Source organism: Kogia breviceps, chromosome 12 (assembly GCF_026419965.1).
Source record: "Kogia breviceps isolate mKogBre1 chromosome 12, mKogBre1 haplotype 1, whole genome shotgun sequence".
Taxonomy (NCBI): domain Eukaryota; kingdom Metazoa; phylum Chordata; class Mammalia; order Artiodactyla; family Physeteridae; genus Kogia; species Kogia breviceps.
Window position 1 is genome coordinate 92,272,018 of NC_081321.1, and position 19,010 is coordinate 92,291,027.

Genomic DNA, 19,010 nt, shown 5'->3' on the forward strand with positions numbered 1-19,010 from the left:
TCAATAAAGGAATCAGGTTTGTCTTACAAGGTGAGGAGGGCTGGGAAAGTGGGGCCTGGCTCCATGGAAAACTGCTGATCAGAACCTAAGACATTAGGCAAAGTTCTCGAAGTCCTGGGAACTGGGTGGGGAAGTTTGGTAAAGAATTCTGGGGGAGGTTTTGGGGAAGCTACACAGGGATGGTCCCTGATGCCTGTTCTCTGCCCCAAGTGTCTGTTCTGGTGAGTGTTAAGATCAAACTAGATTTGGGCATCCTTTAAAAGCTGAAGAGGGAAGAAAATCAGTGGGTTAATTTTTTTCTTCCCCGTAGAGACTGAGTGTACTGATAATTTTTCTTTAGCTAATTAGGAGCTGTGCAACCCAATGACTGACTCCTTTTGAATTTTCTCATTTTACAACAAAGAAGTCATGACTCATTCTTTTAAAAAAGAAATTCCATAACCTGTATGGGAAAAGAATCTGAAAAAGAATGGATCTATGTGTATGTATAACTGAATCAATTTACTGTACACCTGAAACTAACACAATATTGTAAATCAACTACACTCCAATATAAAAGAAAAAATAAAAAAGAAATTCTGGGAAGAACAAACAAATCATCCTGATTTCCTCACCCCCTTCCCTCCCTCCCTCTCTCTCTCTCTCTCTCTCTCTCTCTCTAATTACTTGCTTGCTGCATGTCCTTATGATCTTTGAATTAATTTCAATAATTTAAGAATTTCTGAATCAATCCATTGATAGATATTTTTCTGTACCTACTGTGTGCAAAGGACCTAAAGAGAATCAAATTATCTTGGGTATTATGGAGCGATAGGTACACAGTATGGAGGCCCATTAGTAACTTCTAAACTCAGCTCTTCCACACATAAAGGCAAGAGTGTCTGGGAAAGGCAGTTGGCATTTCTAAAATAAAAGACATATACTTACCTTCTGCAGAACAAAAGAGCCATGGCTGAACCCAGCATGGGGCACTGGGCACCTTGCAGGCCAAGCAAAAGCTATGCAATTATGAACTTGGAAAAGATAGTTCAGGAAAACCCAGACACCTCTTACTCAAAGAGAACAGGGATGGAGTATGGGTGGCAGAGCCCCTGTGAGTAAGCAAGTTGTGGAGGAGAAGAGAGGAAAAGCCAGGAAGAAGAGGAGCTCAGAAATTCAGCAGAGGGATTTGAACAATCTGGACAGAGAGAAAGATTTTTGCTCTGCCTCACGGAAAAGGGCGAGAGAGGGAGAGAGAAGGGAGGGCACATTTCTGCTATGGACCACGTTGTACTGCTGCTGGCTCCTCCTCTGCAGGGCTGGGAATCCTCTGGGGGAGACATGGAGCCCAGACAGAGGGGAGGAAGGTGCAGGAGAGAATAAACACAAAGAGAGAATTTCTTGCTGCCCCTGGAGAAGATGATTCCTTTTGGTGACAACAGAGGTTAATATACTGAGCAGCAAGTCACCGCGTGGCCCAGAGACAGCATGCTTGGAACAAGCTGTTTTAATGTCCTGTTGTAGATGTTATTGAATTCTTCTCTGAAAGGGCCAGTTCATCTCTCCATTTGGAGGCTCTTAAAGCAGCTTTCCTGAAAAGTTCAAGAACTTTTCCTATCACTTTCCATCTACATGGATCCATGTGCAGACCAGCCCCCATGCCCTCAAATCCCACTAAGCACACTAGTCTGCTAGGGGTTTCAAGTTCACACACAGAAACACTACTACTCTTTACTCTGCAGAGGGAGAAAATAAAGGCTGTGGTTTCTTCTTGATTCCTCTCTCCTTCCCACGGTGTCTACCCCTAACCAGTGGTCCTGTTCGCTTCTCCTTCCTCAACAGAGGAATTCATTTCAAAAACAGCCATAGAGGCAAAGAAATGTTGTCTGATTCTTATTTTCATCAAGAAGTGAACAACAGCAACAACAAAATCATCTCAGGAGATAAAAAGCCCTAATGCAAACCGGAGAGCCAAAGAGGTCAGAAGAAGACAGGGTTGTTTTTCATGTGGAGTCACTAGCAGTGTCTTGGGGCGAAGACTGGAAATCTGTTCACAACTTTTTGGAAACGGGCAGGAAACACAATAAAGGGGTGATGGGAAATCTTTTCTGAAAGTCCAGTTTCTCACAAAAAAACACAGGTTGGGGGAACCTGGCAACTTGATTTCCATAAAGGCCAGCCCTATTTTGAATGCTCAATAAAGCAAGCACACGAACGCCCCACAAGAACCATCTGTGTCAATCTGCAGAAATAAGTGCATTTATACTCTTTGGAAATCAGTGCAGTCTTTGAATGTAGGTGGCTTTAAAACCTTCAGACCACTTCCTAAGTGGCCAAGGCCCAACTTCCTAAGGGGGGAGGCTGAGGCCTTCAAAACTCCATATAGACAGAGGCTTTGGAAATTAAAGGCCAGGTTGAATTGGGGCCCTGAGTACCCACCCTTCCTGCCTGGGCCTTGGCTACAAGTGGAAAAGGCACAGCAATCCTAAAGCAGCCTGGCCCAGCCTTCCCCACCATCCCTCCCCACGACTGACTGCGCCGGGAGAGGCCCCAGTCCTGGGGAGAAGAGCCAAACCCACGGCTCTTCTTGTACGAATCACATGATCCTTGGGAAGTGTTGCAATACTAACCCTTTTAGGGATGATTCAGGGAGGGAGGTGTGGGTACGGCTTGGAGAGGAAGCTGAAGGGGGCGGGCAGCACATTTGGGGATGTGGATACCAAACAGATGGAATTTTAATGAAAATACTTAAGCCTTTTAACGCATAAGTGATCCAAAGCCACTGTCTAGTCCTCTTCCCTTCAGGGAATTAGAAAATGTTTAAGAGATCATGGTATTAAGAATTTGCACATAAAACCCTGATAAAGTATATTTATACCAACTCACCAATTTCTGGGAATATTTCTCCTAAAATCATGTCCTGTCTTTCGTCTAATCTCTTGGCTGCATATCTTCATCCATCTAACTAATATCCAAGGAAGGCAAGTCGCTACTATGTTCATTTCCCTAAAGCAACCCTCATTCACTTTGCTTTCCTTCTCTTTTGGAATAAAAGCGTGCCATAAATGTTTAATTAAATGGAAGTCTTTCCACTGTTAGTGACTAGCTGCATGAAAGCCTCTTCATTTTTTTAAAGGAGGGGTGTGTTTAAAACAGTGCCTATCAATTTCCCCATATTGATTCTCTGGCTGGGGAAGAGCATATAGTATTCAGCATAGAGCTCCGCTGCAGACTATGTTCAAGGCAGTGGTTTGGATTGAGAAAGGGCACCAAATGCAGTATGCGTCAAATAGAGCATCGCTCAATGAAGTCACTTAGCTATTCAAAACATGTTCAGCCATCACTCAACCACTTGCACCAAGATTGTTGGGGGGGGGGGCATGGAATTGGTGTTCTTTCCCAGACATAAACATTTCCCAAAGAGCAGCTCTTGCTCAGTTTGTGTTAGACTCTGGGGCCACATCAGTTCTCCCTGTCCCTGTCTGTTTCCTTCTCTTCTCCCCCATCTCCTGGCTTCAACTCCCTGCATCACCATCCCATGTTGAGCTTAACAAACAATCCTGCAGTCCCCGCTTCCCGACACTGCCTCAAACGGCCTCCGTATTGGTTCATATCAGAAGCAAAGCACATAAGCTTTTCTTTCCACCCAGAAACATGTATCTCTCTGTGCATGTCTTCCTATGGGTGGCTGTAGCTTGTACACACAGACATAGGTAGCCGCTCAAATGCAGCCCCTCATATTAAAGTCTGTTGCTAAATGCAGGTTGCATGACCTGCAGAAATTTCTCCCCCCTGTGTTTATTAATGTGTCTCAAAGCACATGCTTTCATCCGTACCCCGATCTTCCAGCCTTTCCACCGTGGGGGACCGCTTTGCCCACAGCACATGCACAGGCACACGTGTCCCAATGACCCTGCAAGATCAAGGCAAACAGCTGACACCCCTGACCCACTGCTCCCTACTGCCCCCCCTCAACCTCCCCATGCCCTCGTCTCCCTCCCAGCCTCCCTGCACAATGTCTGATTCCCAAGCTGGCTGCAATGCTGATTCTACACACTTCTGGATAATAGACAAGTCACTCTGTGTGGAAGTGAATTGGTTCTCAGCCTAACCTGCAAGTGAATTGCTGTTTATTAGAACTTGGGTCTGTTTCCTGTGAGAGACGTACGTGTTTTTAGACTTTGTAAACGTTAAAACACACATACACGCACAGCCAGTCACCTCGAACGATATGTGCGGCTCACAGACATTACGAAATGCTCTTGAACTCAGCTTGCGATCCTGGAATAATTAGGATTTACCAAATAAGCGTTCTTAGAAAAAACAGATTTTTTTTTAAAAGGGAGATTTGCAGGTGATGAGGTGTCTGGGACTTTTGGGGAGTAAGGGGAGGAGGAGGGGAAAGGGAGAGCATTTTGGAATTCTTCATTACGAAAAGAGGAGCAGTGTTGAGAGAGGCAGTTATTTTCTACCCCCTCATAGATGGCCACACGACATCAAAAGGCAAATCCTAATGATCCCAAAGCAGGTGGAGCACATTTGACTTTTAAAAACAATCTCTTGTTGTTTTCATCATATCATAGATGATTTCAATGAAGAGGTTTGAAGGAAGGGGGGTGGTGGAGGCTTGAGAGTTGAGTATGGTTTTTGCTTATTGATTTTCTTTCCTCTGAAACTAACCCAACCAACCTTGATCTGTGGTGGAAGGAGTGAAGTAAGAAAATGGTGGAATGTAAAGGGAACTTATTTGGAGGCGGGTGGGGAGGGGGAGTGAGAAGAGGAGGGGGGGTGGAGAGGGGGAGGAGATGGGAAATCAAATACCTTCTAGGCAGCAGGTTCTCCATAATCCAGAATGGGTCATAACTTCCTCGTTCTTTTTGCTGGTTTCATTCTCACTGACACTTTTGGTCTTGCAAACCCCTCTGGAGTAGAGCCAATAGTCGGTTCCCACAGCTATGGTCATCAGACTGAAGGCAGCGAAAGCACCAACGGTGGTTAAAAGCATTTGAACACCTCGATCAAACAGCCCCATAATTCTTCATTATATAAACACCCAACCGACTTCTGGTTCTCGGGAGAGTGTGTGTGAGGGTGCGAATACTAAAGCAAAAAAAAAAATAAAAATAATTCCACTACTAATATAATGGATATATGTGTTAATAGAGGATATGGAGAGATATAAAAAAAGGGAGGTAAGAAAGCTCACGGAAAAGAGTGTAAATTATAAAGATCACACGGGAAGAGAGGCTTGCCTTTTGAGATCAGAAACTGTTCCAGTTGCAGTGATTAAAAAAAAAAAAAAAGGAAAAAATAAAAAGACACCCCCCACCCCCCCAAGTGAGATGCCTTAATCTCTTTTCCTAAAATTCTGGTCTCCAGTTTCCATATGTGATAGCTAATTTGGAGAGGGCTTCCACAGTGAACCAGGGATCAGCCGCATTCTCAACACAATCTCTCATGGTCGGGACCTAGACAGTTAGAGATTGTAAAAGCCGAGATGCAACCTTCCGTCTTCGCTCTCGGCTCTGCGGCCTGCGCCATGAAAATCCTTTGCTTCGCCAGTTCTCTTCCTTGGGGGTGGGGGGGTCTCGGGCGTTTTCGTTTCAGACCAGACTTCCCAGTATTCTGTAAGCCCTTGATTTCAGCTGAACAGGTGCGGGGGTCTCGCCTTCCATGGTTGTGCCCCGGCAGCGGCAGGGCGGGCAGGCGCGGCGGCGGCGGCGGCGGCAGGATGAGCGGCGGCGGCGGTTATTGTTGCTGGTGGCGGTGGTAGTGTTGGCGAAGTGGGGGAGGGAGGGGGTTTCTCCCAGAGAATCGAGGCGGGTTTCCCTCCCCCTATCTGCAAAGCTCCTGGAAACAAGGGAGCCGGCGTCTCGCTGCAGGATGGGCCGCCCGCCTGCCCCCTCCCACCCCACTCCCTGCCGGCTCGGCCCCCGGCGGAGGCGCCCCCACCTACTGCATTACCGGCTGGTGCTGAACTGGACAGCTCCCCGCGCCGCCTGCTTCGCGCGCTCCCCGGCTCCCCCGGCGGCCCGCCAGGAGGGGGGCGCGGGCCAGAGTCCTCCCTTCCCTCGGGGGCAGCCAGGCCAGGGCAGAGCGGGGGCTGCCTTTCCTCTCTTTACTCCTCTCCCAGATCCTGAAATGAGCGCTCTCCTGGGCTCCCGGAGCTCAGAGGAAGGCGTAGCGAGAGATAGCTCCGCTCCCTTTCCTTCTCCCTCTCTCTCTCTCACACTCTCTCCCCTTCCCTTCCCCCTCGCTGTTTCTTCCAGCTCAGCCTCCTTCTCATTCCATCTCTACGTGCCCAGAGCTTCAAATACAACCCTCCCATCACAATCAGACGGGCACAAAACTTCAACCAGCCGTTTCTTTGCCTGGAAGCCCTGAAAATATAACCTGGATGGGTAATTACAAACACGGTCGCTATGTGTTTTTTAAATCGTCTTTTGCGCTTTGCTGTTTGGGGGAGCTGCTTTATTTTGTTGGCACGTTAGCTGTTCTCCTTTTGGTCGTTTCTCTCTCGTCTCTGTCTCTTTCTAGCGAACAGGGTGTGTATGTGTGTCTCTGTAGTTTTCCGTGAAATCGCAAATCTTGCTCCTACAAGCAGACATTTTGGAAAGATTATTCATGGAAAAGGGTGCGAAAGGGTGACTGGCGGCTGGGGCTTGGGCGATGATTTTCATCTCAAGGATAAATATGTTTGCAGGGGAAGTGGGTGAAATGTGAGTCCTTCTAAGTTTCCCACATCATTTGTGAACTGGATGGGAAGAGATAAAAATCTCCCTGCTGTGAATAAGGAAACACATCATAACTCTCCCCTTTTCCTCAGCAGAATGGTTATCTTGTGTTAATTACAGCATCACCTCTTGTTTCTATATGTGCAACTTTTCCTTAATGTGACCCCTGGAAAAAGAATCCCATCAGATTCCTGCTGCTACTGATTATATTTCTCTCGGATCAGTTTCCTACTTAGGTGAGGGAGAGCACATGAGGCGTGATATAGGTGCACTGTTTTTAATTTGGGGTGGGGGGAGGAGCCTAGAGAGAGGTGGAAGTCTGATGGGTCAGTTGGGGGTTAGAGATGTTTCAATTTCATAGCTCAACTATTCTATACTTTCTTCTTCCATTTTTGTCTGGAGATAATTTGCTTGACAGTTTCTTAGTGATCTGGTGATTATCAAAGAGTATATAAAAGATGACTGAATTCAAAACAGACTTTCTTTGGTATTGCCTATGTCTTTCCCTTAGCTCAGAGTTGGTCTGAAGGTATGGCCAATACATTTTTTTTTTTTTTTTTTTTTTTTTGGTGTAGAAAAACTACCTGTTTCTCCATCCTCCATGAAACTTCCTTCTCTCGCTCTCTTTTCCCTTCTCAGAAAGGAAGGACTCCTGTGAGGGGTAATCGCTGTGCTCCTGGAACCTTGGAGAGGGTCCTGGTGTCCGGAGAACGCGACCAAGATTACAGCAACCTCTGCTGAGGTACCTTTAGGGTATATATAGCAAGAGCTACTTTTGCGGACTGAGGATTTCTCCTGTTTGGTTTCTGGTCCTTTGAGGGTGGAGATGGAAATTGGGATGGGAGAGGCACTGATATGCTGATCTCACTCAGCAGGGAGCCTAGCAAGTTCAGCCAGGGGTTCAGATGAGTGATTTTCTTGGCTCCCCTCCTTGAGAAAAAAGTGAGAGACAAGCAGGAAGGCTTCTTAAACAGGCCTTTTGGGGGGAGTGGAGAGAGGTTTGGGCGCCGTCACATGAGCCTGAGAAGCTTGCTCTCACTTACTCCTGTCACCTTGGTTGCCTGTGACCTGTCCAAAAGTCCCTTCAGACTGGAGACAGCACCCTCCTTCTTAGCTCCCCATCCCCTGAATCTTTTGCTCTTACAGAATCAGTAACAGAGGCTCAAAAGCTTCTGTTTGACTGCAGAAGCAGCTAACATCTCAGCCACTGACAGTGGCTGCAGCTTTAGCAGCATTTGATTAATCTTCTAGCCAGATAATCATTGAGTAAAGGAAAGTGGGTGCGGGGACACGTAAGAGCTTTAGGTTGATGGCGTGGAGAGAACAGACACTTCTGGAGACAGAACAGGCCTGGGGGCACAGCTTGCCTCTGTGCTACTTGGTAACTGCAGGATTCAAACAGGTCGGCTTCCCAGAGCCTCAGTTTCACCACATGTAAAATGAGCACATAGTACTGCCTCCCCCTTTCTGAAGTTGTTCCCAGCTACTCCCTGCTTTTCACAGCTGCCACCCTGCTCAGATTCTACCATCCCGTTTGTAGCACTTTATTTTGTGCCTGTGTCGCCTCTCTCACTGACCTGTGAGCCTTTTGAGGTCAATAGCTGTGTCTTGTTCAGCCTTGTATCTTTGGGACCTAGTGCAGGGCTTGATACATAATAGATACTTGATAAACAAAGGCTGGGTGATTCTACTCAGTTTTAAATGGTGTACCTGGCACGTAGTAGGCCCTCAGTAAATGTGGCTTGCCTCTCACTTCTCCTCCTCCCATTTACATCCCGATTGGTTTCCAGCCTCTTCTTCCATCTAACTCATGTACCACTCCCCTTCCTCCCCCTCCCCAACCTAGCTCTACTCCTGCGGTCCCTTCTGCAGACCAGGCAAGGCTACCTGGGAAGACCTGGCTTGGTGCAAACCTCATTAGACGCTGTGGATCCACCAGGCACACATACTTTAGCAGCTGCTGAATGGTTGCTCTTAGGGAAGCAGCTTTGTGAGCCTGCGGTTGGTGACTTGGTAAGGGCTTAGAGGAAATTAGCTGAAATGCCACAGGCCTATTTTGAGCTCCTTCTTTGATGGAGTGGAAATAACGTGGGATTTGGGCGCAGCAGACCTGGCCTTGAAGCACAAGGCTGCCATTTCCTCATTGTATGACCTTGGGCAGTCACTTAACCTCTCTGGAAACCTCTCTTCATCTGTCAGGAGGGCCACTGGCAGGAACTTACTGTGTGGTTGTCAGGGTTATGTGTAAATAGCCATGACAATAGCTAACATGTCAGGCGCTGATCTGGGCTGAGTCCCACAACAATCCTATGAGGGAGAAACCATTCTACAGATGAGGAACATGAGCCACATAATGGATTAAATATCTAGCCTAGGGCTGTGAGTGACAGTGAGTGAGTGGCACAGCTCTAGCCCAGAAGCCCAGCCAACAGCCCAGGTCTTAACCCCTGTGCCCTGAGCCAGGATATAAGCTTTCTGAGTAAGATACTATACCAGCGCCATTTGCTTCTCATCCACAGCCTTGGCAAGGATTTAAGGGGGTCACTTCTAGGTGCTACCTATTTTCACACAGATTCTTTTTTTTTTTTTAAACATCTTTATTGGAGTATAATTGCTTTACAATGGTGTGTTAGTTTCTGCTTTACAACAAAGTGAATCAGTTACACATATACATATGTTCCCATATCTCTTCCCTCTTGCATCTCCCTCCTTCCCACCCTCCCTATCCCACCCCTCTAGGTGGTCACAAAGCACCGAGCTGATCTCCCTGTGCTATGCGGCTGCTTCCCACTAGCTATCGGTTTTACGTTTGGTAGTGTGTATATGTCCGTGCTACTCTCTCACTTTGTCACAGCTTACCCTTCCCCCTTCCCGTATCCTCAAGTCCATGCTCTAGTAGGTCAGTGTCTTTATTCCCGTCTTGCCCCTAAATTCTTCATGACAATTTTTTTTTTTTAGATTCCATATATATGTGTTAGCATACAGTATTTGTTTTCCTCTTTCTGACTTACTTCACACTGTATGACAGACTCTAAGTCCATCCACTTCACTACAAATAATTCAATTTTGTTTCTTTTTATGGCTGAGTAATATTCCACTGTATATATGTGCCACATCTTCTTTATGCATTCATCTGTTGATGGACACTTAGATTGCTTCCATGTCCTGGCTATTGTAAATAGGGCTGCAATGAACATTGTGGTACATGACTCTTTTTGAATTATGGTTTTCTCAGGGTATGTGCCTGGTAGTGGGATTGCTGAGTCATATGGTATTTCTATTTTTAGTTTTTTAAGGAAACTCCGTACTGTTCTCCATAGTGGCTGTATCAATTTACATTCCCACCAACAGTGCAAGAGTGTTCCCTTTTCTCCACACCCTCTCCAGCATTTATTGTTTCTAGATTTTTTGGTGATGGCCATTCTGACTGGTGTGAGATGATATCTCATTGTAGTTTTGATTTGCATTTCTCTAATGATTCATGATGTTGAGCATCCTTTCATGTTTTTGTTGGCAATCTGTATATCTTCTTTGGAGAAATGTCTATTTAGGTCTTCTGCCCATTTTTGGATTGGGTTGTTTATTTTTTTGTTATTGAGCTGCATGAGCTGCTTGTAAATTTTGGAGATTAATCCTTTGTCAGTTGCTTCATTTCCAAATATTTTCTCCCATTCTGAGGGTTGTCTTTTCGTCTTGTTTATGGTTGCCTTTGCTGTGCAAAAGCTTTTAAGCTTCATTAGGTCCCATTTGTTTATTTTTTTTTAATTTCCATTTCTCTAGGAGGTGGGTCAAAAAGGATCTTGCTGTGATTTATGTCATAGAGTGTTCTGCTTATGTTTTCCTCTAAGAGTTTTACAGTGTCTGGCCTTACATTTAGATTTTTAATCCATTTTGAGTTTACTTCTGTGTATGATCTTAGGGAGTGTTCTAATTTCATTCTTTTACATGTAGTTGTCCAGTTTTCCCAGCACCACTTATTGAAGAGGCTGTCTTTTTTCCACTGTATATTCTTGCCTCCTTTATCAAAGATAAGGTGACTATATGTGCGTGGGTTTACCTCTGTGCTTTCTATACTGTTCCATTGATCTATATGTCTGTTTTTGTGCCAGTACCGTACTGTCTTGATTACTGTAGCTTTGTAGTATAGTCTGAAGTCTGGGAGCCTGATTCTTCCAGCTCCGTTTTTCTTTGTCAAGATTGCTTTGGCTATTCGGGGTCTTTTGTGTTTCCATACAAATTGTCACACAGGTTCTTACACTTACCATTCCAACAACACTGCAAATGCATATTACTATCTTCTCCTATAGGTGAGGGGACAGAGGGCCAGAGAGGTCATAAATCAAGTCCCAAGGTCGTATATCAAGTTAGGCGGAAGAGCAGAGATTTGAACATTTTGCATTGCTTCAAGTTCTACTAGATCCAAGTTTCATAGTTTATTCATTTGTTCATCTATTCGTTCAACAAATCAAGCACCTACTATGTGTCAGGTACACATAGTAGATTTCCCGGGGATGTTGAGTAGGACAAACATGGTCCCTTCCTCCAAGGACCTGAAGACAAGCAGAAGGAGGAGACAGGTGAGGAAGAGCCACATGAAAGTGAGGAGAATGTTAGGTTAGGGATGCTGTAGGGCCATGGATCAGGGAGACTAAACTCAACCTAGGGTGTGAGGGACATCCTCCTGGAGGACAGGACATTTAAACTGAGATTAACTCAGATTCAGCTAGGCTATGATGGGGGTGGGAGGGTGGAGGGGAGCTGAGAAAAGGAAGGGCATTCCAGACTGAGGGAACAGCCTGTGCAAAGGTGCAGAAGTGTGCGCAGGCAGGACAAGAGGATTGACCAGTTTTAGGGAAAAGACTCTAAGCTATTTAAAGATAATGGGGGGGGGACTTCCCTGGTGGTCCAGTGGTAAAGAATCCATCTTCCAGTGCAGGGGACACAGGTTCGATCCCTAGTCAGGGAACTAAGATTCCACATGCCGCGGGGCAACTAAGCCCGCATGCCACAACTACTGAGCTCGCGTGCCTCAGTGAGAGAGCCAACGTGCCACAACCTACAGATCCCATGCGCCACAACTAGAGAGAGAGAGAAAAAAAAACAAAAACCCCCAAACCAAAAAAACACTCCACAACTAGAGAGAAGCCCGAGCGCCGCAATGAATAGACTGCTCGCCGCAAAGAAAGATCCCGAGTGCCACAACTAAGACCTGATGCAGCCAAAAAAATAAGGAAAATAAATAAATAAATAATTAAAAAATAAAAATAAATAAAAATAATGATGGGGAATGTTTTAGGCTAAGAGCCTGGAGGCCATGGAAGGGAGGCTGAAGCATGAGAAGTCACGCGGAGCAGACTGGTGGGATAGGAAGTGCAAGAAGCAAACCTGGAGGCATGGAGACAGTAAGGCAGCTATGGCTGGGATGCAAGCGAGAGACAATGGGGGGCTCGACCAGTATGTGGCAATGGAGATGGAAAGAAATTGAGGGATTTGAGGTGCTGGGGAGAAAACTGATGAATATTGGTGTCCATGGCTGAGATACGTCGCTCTGAGGAAGAAGCAGGCTGGAGCATGAGTGGGCTGCGGGGATCGGGGGGAACTGACAATTCTGCTTTGGCCACGTGCACAGTTTTGTTCCATGCTGCTGCCTCTTCACTCCCTGCTCCCGTTCTATGTCTTCTCAGCATGCGAATGAATTAATCGGGAATGGCAAGCATTCATTCATTTACATTCTATGCTCGCTAGAATGAAGCCTCACGAAGGCAGCGCTTTTGGTCTGCTGTGTTCTCGTATTTCCGACACTTAGAACAGTGCCTAGCACAGAGCGGGCACCCTGTACAAACAAACTACTCTGTGGATATAAAAATCCAAATGCATGCCTGCTCTGTGCCAGGCAATGTGCTAAGGTGCTAGGGAGGCAGATGAGATGAAAATACCCAAATCAGGGAGATCGTCAAGCAGACAGCTAATTCCAAGGCACTGCGACCCAGGCCCAGGAAGATCTGGGGTGTCCGGCATTCCCTTCTGTGTGCTCCTACAACTCTCCTTCTCCTCTTGTGGCTCTTCTCTCTGGGTTTGGAATTTCTGTTTAATGGCTGACACATAGTGGGTCCATAGTACGCATCTGAGGAATAAATGAACAAAATGAAGACATGTGCTGTGAAAGGCCAGGGCAAGAAGCATTTATTTCTGTCTTGGAGTGTCCCAGAAGGCTTGGGTGACAAGCTCACCCTCAAAGGCCAGGAGAAAAGCTCACAACTGGTCAAGGAAGAGAGGAGGGCATTGCAAGCAGGGGAACAGCACGTGCAAATGCAGAGACCTGAAGTAGGATGAGGAATCTCAAGGAGGCTGGAATGACTGACGGGGATGGACAGGGAGGCTGGGGCTGAATCCAGAGAAACTGCTGCGTGTGGGGTAACGAGCCATCAATTGGCATCACCGTCCTTGCCTGGCAGGAGCAGTGAAGTGGGAAGAGAACAGGCCGTGGAGTCAGGTGGACCTGGGTTTGAATCCCAGCTCTGCTGCTTACTCTTGGTGTGACCGTGGGCTGGGATTTATCCCCTCTGAGCTTCCTTATCTGTAAATGGGGTGGTAGATGTCTCGATTGTTCCCACCTGAAGTTAAGTCCTTTGCACTTGCTGCTGCCTCTGTTGGATGCTGTCCGCCCTGAAGGCTGGGCCCCTAGCACATCATTCAAGTCTTAGCTGAAATATCACCCCCAGAGAGGCATTGCTGATCACACAATTTAAAATGTCAATCTATATGACATTGACCTGTTTTGTTTTCATCACCGTGCTTGTTGCAACTTGACATTCTCTTATTTATTATCTGAAGTCTGTCCCCAACCGCCCACTTCCCCCGGGATGTCAGAGCACATGTGTGATACTCGAATGATACTCGTTCATTGCAGTATCCCCGATGCCTAGAAAGTGCTTGGAATATTGTAGGTGCTCAGTGAATGGTTTTTGAGTGAATGAATAAGGTTGGGGTTATGGGGATTAAACAAGATATAAGCATCTGGAAAATAGTAGGAGCAGGTGTGTAAAAGCCCCTGGAGCTTGGCAGGTGGGGTGTGGCTGGGAAAGGTGAAGGTGTCCCAAGATGTTATGGGAGGGCCGGGAGCAGACAAGAGATAAGGCAGTACCAGAGTCGGACCTGGGAGGCCAGCACTGTCCTGGTTCCCCCACGCCGCTCCTCCTGGGCCTGCCCTGCTCTCCCGTCCGCACATCCAGCCTGCTGTGGATCACCAGAAGCTTCCAGCCCGCCTCGCCGTTCAGCCCCACGCTGGGGCATCTGCTGCAGAGATGCCCTGATGGGAATGTCAGGCTCTGGGATGGGGAGGAAAGGAGATGCTAGGAGACAGCAGGCAGGTTTTACTCCTTGCAGAGCTGAGAGCAGCCGAGGAAGCCTCAGGGAGCCCCCGGTGTCTGCTGCTGGAGGGTCTGGGAGAGTGGAGCACGGCTGCATGGTTAGTTCTGAGCCTGGTGAGAACCGGAAGCTGAAAATCCATGCGTAGAGGTGCCCGTGACAAGAATTCCCACAGAGAGGTAGCTTCCCACTGGGACTTCTACCTCCAGTCTGAACTCTGAATCAGTCCTATGCTTCTCCCCGCCCCCCGCACCTCTGGGGTTGGTGTGGGATTTCACCAGGAACTGAGCTACAGCAAAGAAAATTATGATAGAAAATTGATAATAAAGTAATAGAGTAAAATGCAGTGGTCACATGAAGATGCAGAGGAGAAGCAAGAAACAATGTTAAAGGGCAGGGAGAAAAGGTGATTTCCAGTGACTTTTAGGGGAGAAGGAATCCAACGGGAGATGGAGAAAGTGAGAGGAAGTTAGTGCACTTGGGCGAGTAAGTTTGGGAGGGGACAGAGAATGGGTCTTGAATGTCCTATTGACCAGGCTCAGCCACCTCTTAGCCTCTCCTCTTCCATGCTCTCCCTTCTTACCTGTGTCTCCTGCAGTCAGACTCCTATTCTGGATCCCATGGCTCCCACGCCTACCCCAGTGCCTTTGCATAACACTTCCTCTGCCTGGGATGCTCGTCTCCTGGCAGCTGGTTCAATCCTTTATTCCCGCCGCAGTCTGCTCAACTGACCACCTGATACAAAAGCCCACCTGCCCCTCTTCCATCATCCTCATTCCTTACCTGTATAATTTCTCTCCTTAACCCTTTGCAGCACCTCTCACCTCACATATGTATTTATTTTCTTATTTATAGTGTAAGGTTAGGGGCTTGGTTGTGTTGCTATTATATGCCCTGCCTCTCACATGGGGTCTGGCACATAGTAGGTGCTCACCAAGTATGTGTGGACTGCACAGTAAAAATCCCTGGGTCAGTAGCGAGCAACATCGAAGCTCAAGCAGGCAAGAGGAGGAAGGAAATGGGGACCGTCTGACTGGGACATCCCGGGAGAGTTGGCCTGGGACTCTGCACAGGGCTGTTGACAGTATCTTCAGAAGAAGATGCTGGAGGTTTCTGAGAAGAATAAGGGGCGTTTCAGAGGTTTCTGGGTGATGTGGAACCTGGGGAGGTGACCAGTAGGAAAGAAAAGGGAGGGCACTCCTCTCCATGTGGATTTCAGGCAGATGCAGAAGGAGGCATTGCTGAGGTGGCACGGTTGGGCCACAGGGGATCAGGTGCCAGTTCTGCTGCCTCCTAGCAGTGTGGCTTCGGGCAAGTGACCAAACATTCCCAATTCTCAGCCGGCCTGTCTGGAAAATGGGGAAGCACGCTTGCCTCGAGATGCTGTTCTGATAATGAAATGAGATAAAAAGCATTTGCAGTGCCTCCTCCATAGTAAGCCCTAAATAAATATTAGCGACATGTTGAGTTCCTACTGAGTGTTATGTGCTTTGAATAAACTGCAGAATGAAAAAGATGTTGCTCAGGAGCAATCAGCAGGATGGAGAGAGGCCTGCAAGTGGAGAGAGGGCAGGGAATGCCCTCCGGGTATTCAGCAAGGGCTTCCAGGAGGTGGTGAGAGCTGAGCTGGGTCCTAAAGGAGAAGCAGAAGACTAGGAGCAGAGAAGACCACAAAGGGTTTTCTAGGCAGAGGGAACAGTAGATGCAAAGATAGGGGATGGGAACATTCACTCAGCAAAAATTTGTTGAGCATCTATTATGTGGCGAGGCACATCAGTGAACAAAACCGGTGCCACCAGGATCACACACGCACGGGAGGCAGACATCAAGTCATTGATTACACCATTGATTGTTTAACTGCAATCACAGTGCACTTCTGGGAGCTACAGGTAATTCTGTTTTGCCATCCTGCCCGGAGGAACTGGCAGAGATCAGGCTGGAAAGGGAGGTGGGGCAGGCCAGGGAGGACCTTGCACCAGGCACAGTACCTACTGTGTGCCAAGCTCTGTGCGGTGGATACAAAGATGAACAAAACCAAGTCTGCTGTTGGCAGGGACCAAAGACTGAATGTGGAGTGATAGAGGGAGGGCCATGGTGTGAACAGGAGCACAGCATGGACAGAGAAGGCAGGGAAGACTTCCTGGAGGAAGTGACCTTTGCCTCTTCAATTGAGTAGCAGTCCCAAAGCTCACCATCCTGGCTTTCAGGATCCAGCCTTCCCTACCTTGCAGGCTTAAAGGGGCATTAGTCTTACCCGAGGGTGGCTCAATAGCAAAGTGCTCTGAGCCTGGCAGAGTTCCTTCTCTAGGCCTGGGATGCAAGTGAAGGAGCTGTTGGCCCAAAGACCAGAATGTGGGAAGAACCGACAGGCTGACCATGGGGCCAGGGGCTCTAGCAATCCTGGCTCCACACCTCCCTCCCAAGCTATGTGAGCTCGGGACAGGTTACTGACTTCTCCGTGCGTCCATTTGCTCATCTGTAAAATGGGCATCATGGTGGCTTCATGGGGCTGTCGAAGTCATAAGGACTGAGTTGGGTGGAGGAGTCTCCCCTCTCCTAAGTTTTCATTACGAGTGATTTGTTAATATGTTCTGCTAAGTACACCACCAATTCCATAGATGTGGCTGACCCAGCTCCTTATGGAAGTGGTCAAAAGAGCTGAAGGGGCTCCGTGGCGGGTGGGGAGGGTAGCCAGGTTCTGAGCACCTGCAGGATGAGCCCCAGCACAGTGCCCTGCTTTGGCCAGGCCTGATGAGGGTGGACGATGACCCCGTCTACTGACCCCTGATGGGTTCTGCAGGCTGCCAAGTTCCTCTTCCCCTAAAATAGGTTCTTCTTCAACAACCCGTGGGTGCCTGGATACCCCCTCAGGGGCAGTTGGAGCCTCTGGCACTTTTGTGGGCTGTCTATGATCCAAGCCTAGTAACTCACTGGGCACCAGCTGGCCAGGCCGCCCCAAGGGCCTGCTTGGAATTCACTGTCTCACAGGTGGGTGTGGGGCTTCCGAAGGCCTGCGTGGAGCCCTGCCCTCAGCCCCAGCCAGGCTTGGTGCCCTAACTGGGCTCCCTCAGCCTCCTTCCCTGGGCCTCGCCCTCCTGTGCCTCAAATGTTGTTTTCTGTCTTTCCTGATAAGCCCTGAGTTCTGAGAGGCTGGGTCCTTATCCCTCGTGCTCCTCGTCCTGTCCTTTGCATCTTGCCCAGAGTTTGGCACAGAACAGGCCCTCGATACATGTTCATTGATAAATGGGCTGGGGTGAGCGGAAGGAGAGGAAAGAGGAGAAAAAGTCATAATATTTTTTTTAATGAGGGGACCCCTGCTGACCACCCACTCCCCGTGACATTGGCAGGTAACTTTCACGTCGTCTGAACTCAGGTAATCCTCCCAGCCAGCCCTCGAGGGAAGTTCTGTCATGGCTCTCATTTCACAGATGGAGAACCCCAGGCACAGAGAGGTTAAGCACTCTGCCCCAGGCTACACAGCTCATAGGGCACAAAGTCGATCCCAGCCCTGAGGCTCTCACGCTCTAGAGTCCCATATTTGCAGATTGCCTATCACGTACCAGGGCCCTTTCTCCTTTAATGCTGCAGAAACCTTGGGGAAACTGAGGCTCAGGGAGGTTAAACATACCAAGCCAAACAGCCAGCAAACAGCAGGTTCACAGTTTGCACACAGCTCTGCCTGCCTGTACAGCCTCAGCCAGTAGGTAATCAGAGCCCCAGAGTGGGGAGAGTTTCTGTGGGTCAGCTGCCTTCTCCCTTCTGCTTGAGACTCGGTGACAAATAGATATCTACTGAGCTCTTGTTCCTTCTGTTCCCACAGGGGGCTTTGGGGCTCACACCTAGGCCCGCCTCCTCCACTAAAGGGATTTTATTTAGCTGTGGAAGCCAAACTGAATGGTTAGTGGAAAGAACGTGGAGTCTGGAGTGAGAAGACTGGGTTAGAGTCCCAGAGACCCTGGGGAAGGTGCTTCACCCCCGGAGCCTCAGTTTCTTCATCTGAGAAATGGGAAACCTAATACTGATGCCCTCAGTAGAGTATGAGTTAATTTATATCGAGCACCCAGGACTGTGTGGTACGTAGATACTCAGGAAGGGTGTGAGGTCGTAGCATCTCCCTGCTTAGAGCGTGTACCGGAATCTACAGGCGGTTTGCGAGACCTGGCCCTGGGTCCTCCAATCTCACCTGTTGTTTCACCCTCCCTCTCTCCTCTGTCCTGCTCTCCCCATCTCCATATACACACTGTTCCAGCCACACTCTTTTCCTTTCCCTGGACAAGCCATGCTCTCTTGTGCTATCCATTCTCCCATGTTTTCCTCTGTGTTTGAACGTAGATCTACCTGGAGATAATCTGCAAAAGGGCGTACCTGGGATAAAGCACTACATACCAGTTCTCTTTCAGACCTTCTTTTTTTTTTGATGTGGACCATTTTTAAAATCTTTATTGAATTTGTTACAGTATTGCTTCTATTTTATGTTTTGGTTTTTTGGCCACAAGGCACGTGGGATCTTAGCTCCCGACCAGGATCGAACCTGCACCCCCTGCATTGGAAGGTGAAGTCTTAACCACTGGACTGCCAGGGAAGTCTACAGACCTTCTTTTTTTCTCTTTTGCTTGTCTCCCTCCTCCCTGCATAGATCACTCTCCCATTTCCTTCATCCCCATGTTAACGACCTGTGTATTTCTACATGTTCATACAATTGTAAATAAAATATACATGCAGATAACATTCGCATGTAAACACACACCTGCATCTACCCATATGCACATTGACAGGATGGGGTTGGTCATTGTTTCGTAAAGTGGAAATCTATGAGGCACTCTTTCTTCATTTTGCTTTATCCTTCAAACCACAACACTCATGGGATTCTCTCTGAGTCAGCTGCAATAGCTCTAATTCATCCTTTTAATGGCAGCATAATATTTCATA

At 47.8% G+C, this 19,010-nt stretch overlaps 1 protein-coding gene and 1 long non-coding RNA gene across 4 annotated transcripts in view; one reads left to right on the forward strand and one right to left on the reverse strand.

Annotated features, from left to right (window-relative positions):
• Positions 1–6,220, reverse strand: part of CACNG2 (calcium voltage-gated channel auxiliary subunit gamma 2) — a 113,949-nt gene extending 107,729 nt beyond the window's left edge. Inside the window, exons 1-2 of one of the 2 annotated variants that reach the window (XM_067010121.1) lie at positions 5,944–6,220; positions 4,801–4,946 (exon numbers count right to left, since the gene is read on the reverse strand). In XM_067010121.1, coding sequence (XP_066866222.1) covers positions 4,801–4,942 — 142 coding nt within the window. In that variant the 5' untranslated portion in view covers positions 4,943–4,946; positions 5,944–6,220. Of the gene's footprint in view, positions 1–4,800; positions 5,897–5,943 lie in introns of those variants that run through there. The other variant, XM_059080790.2, reaches the window with a different exon arrangement.
• Positions 5,854–19,010, forward strand: part of LOC136792297 (uncharacterized) — a 57,203-nt gene continuing 44,046 nt past the window's right edge. For both annotated transcript variants that reach the window (XR_010835928.1, XR_010835929.1), the window contains exons 1-2: positions 5,854–6,380; positions 7,353–7,455. This is a non-coding gene — a long non-coding RNA (uncharacterized lncRNA). The remainder of the gene's footprint in view (positions 6,381–7,352; positions 7,456–19,010) is intronic.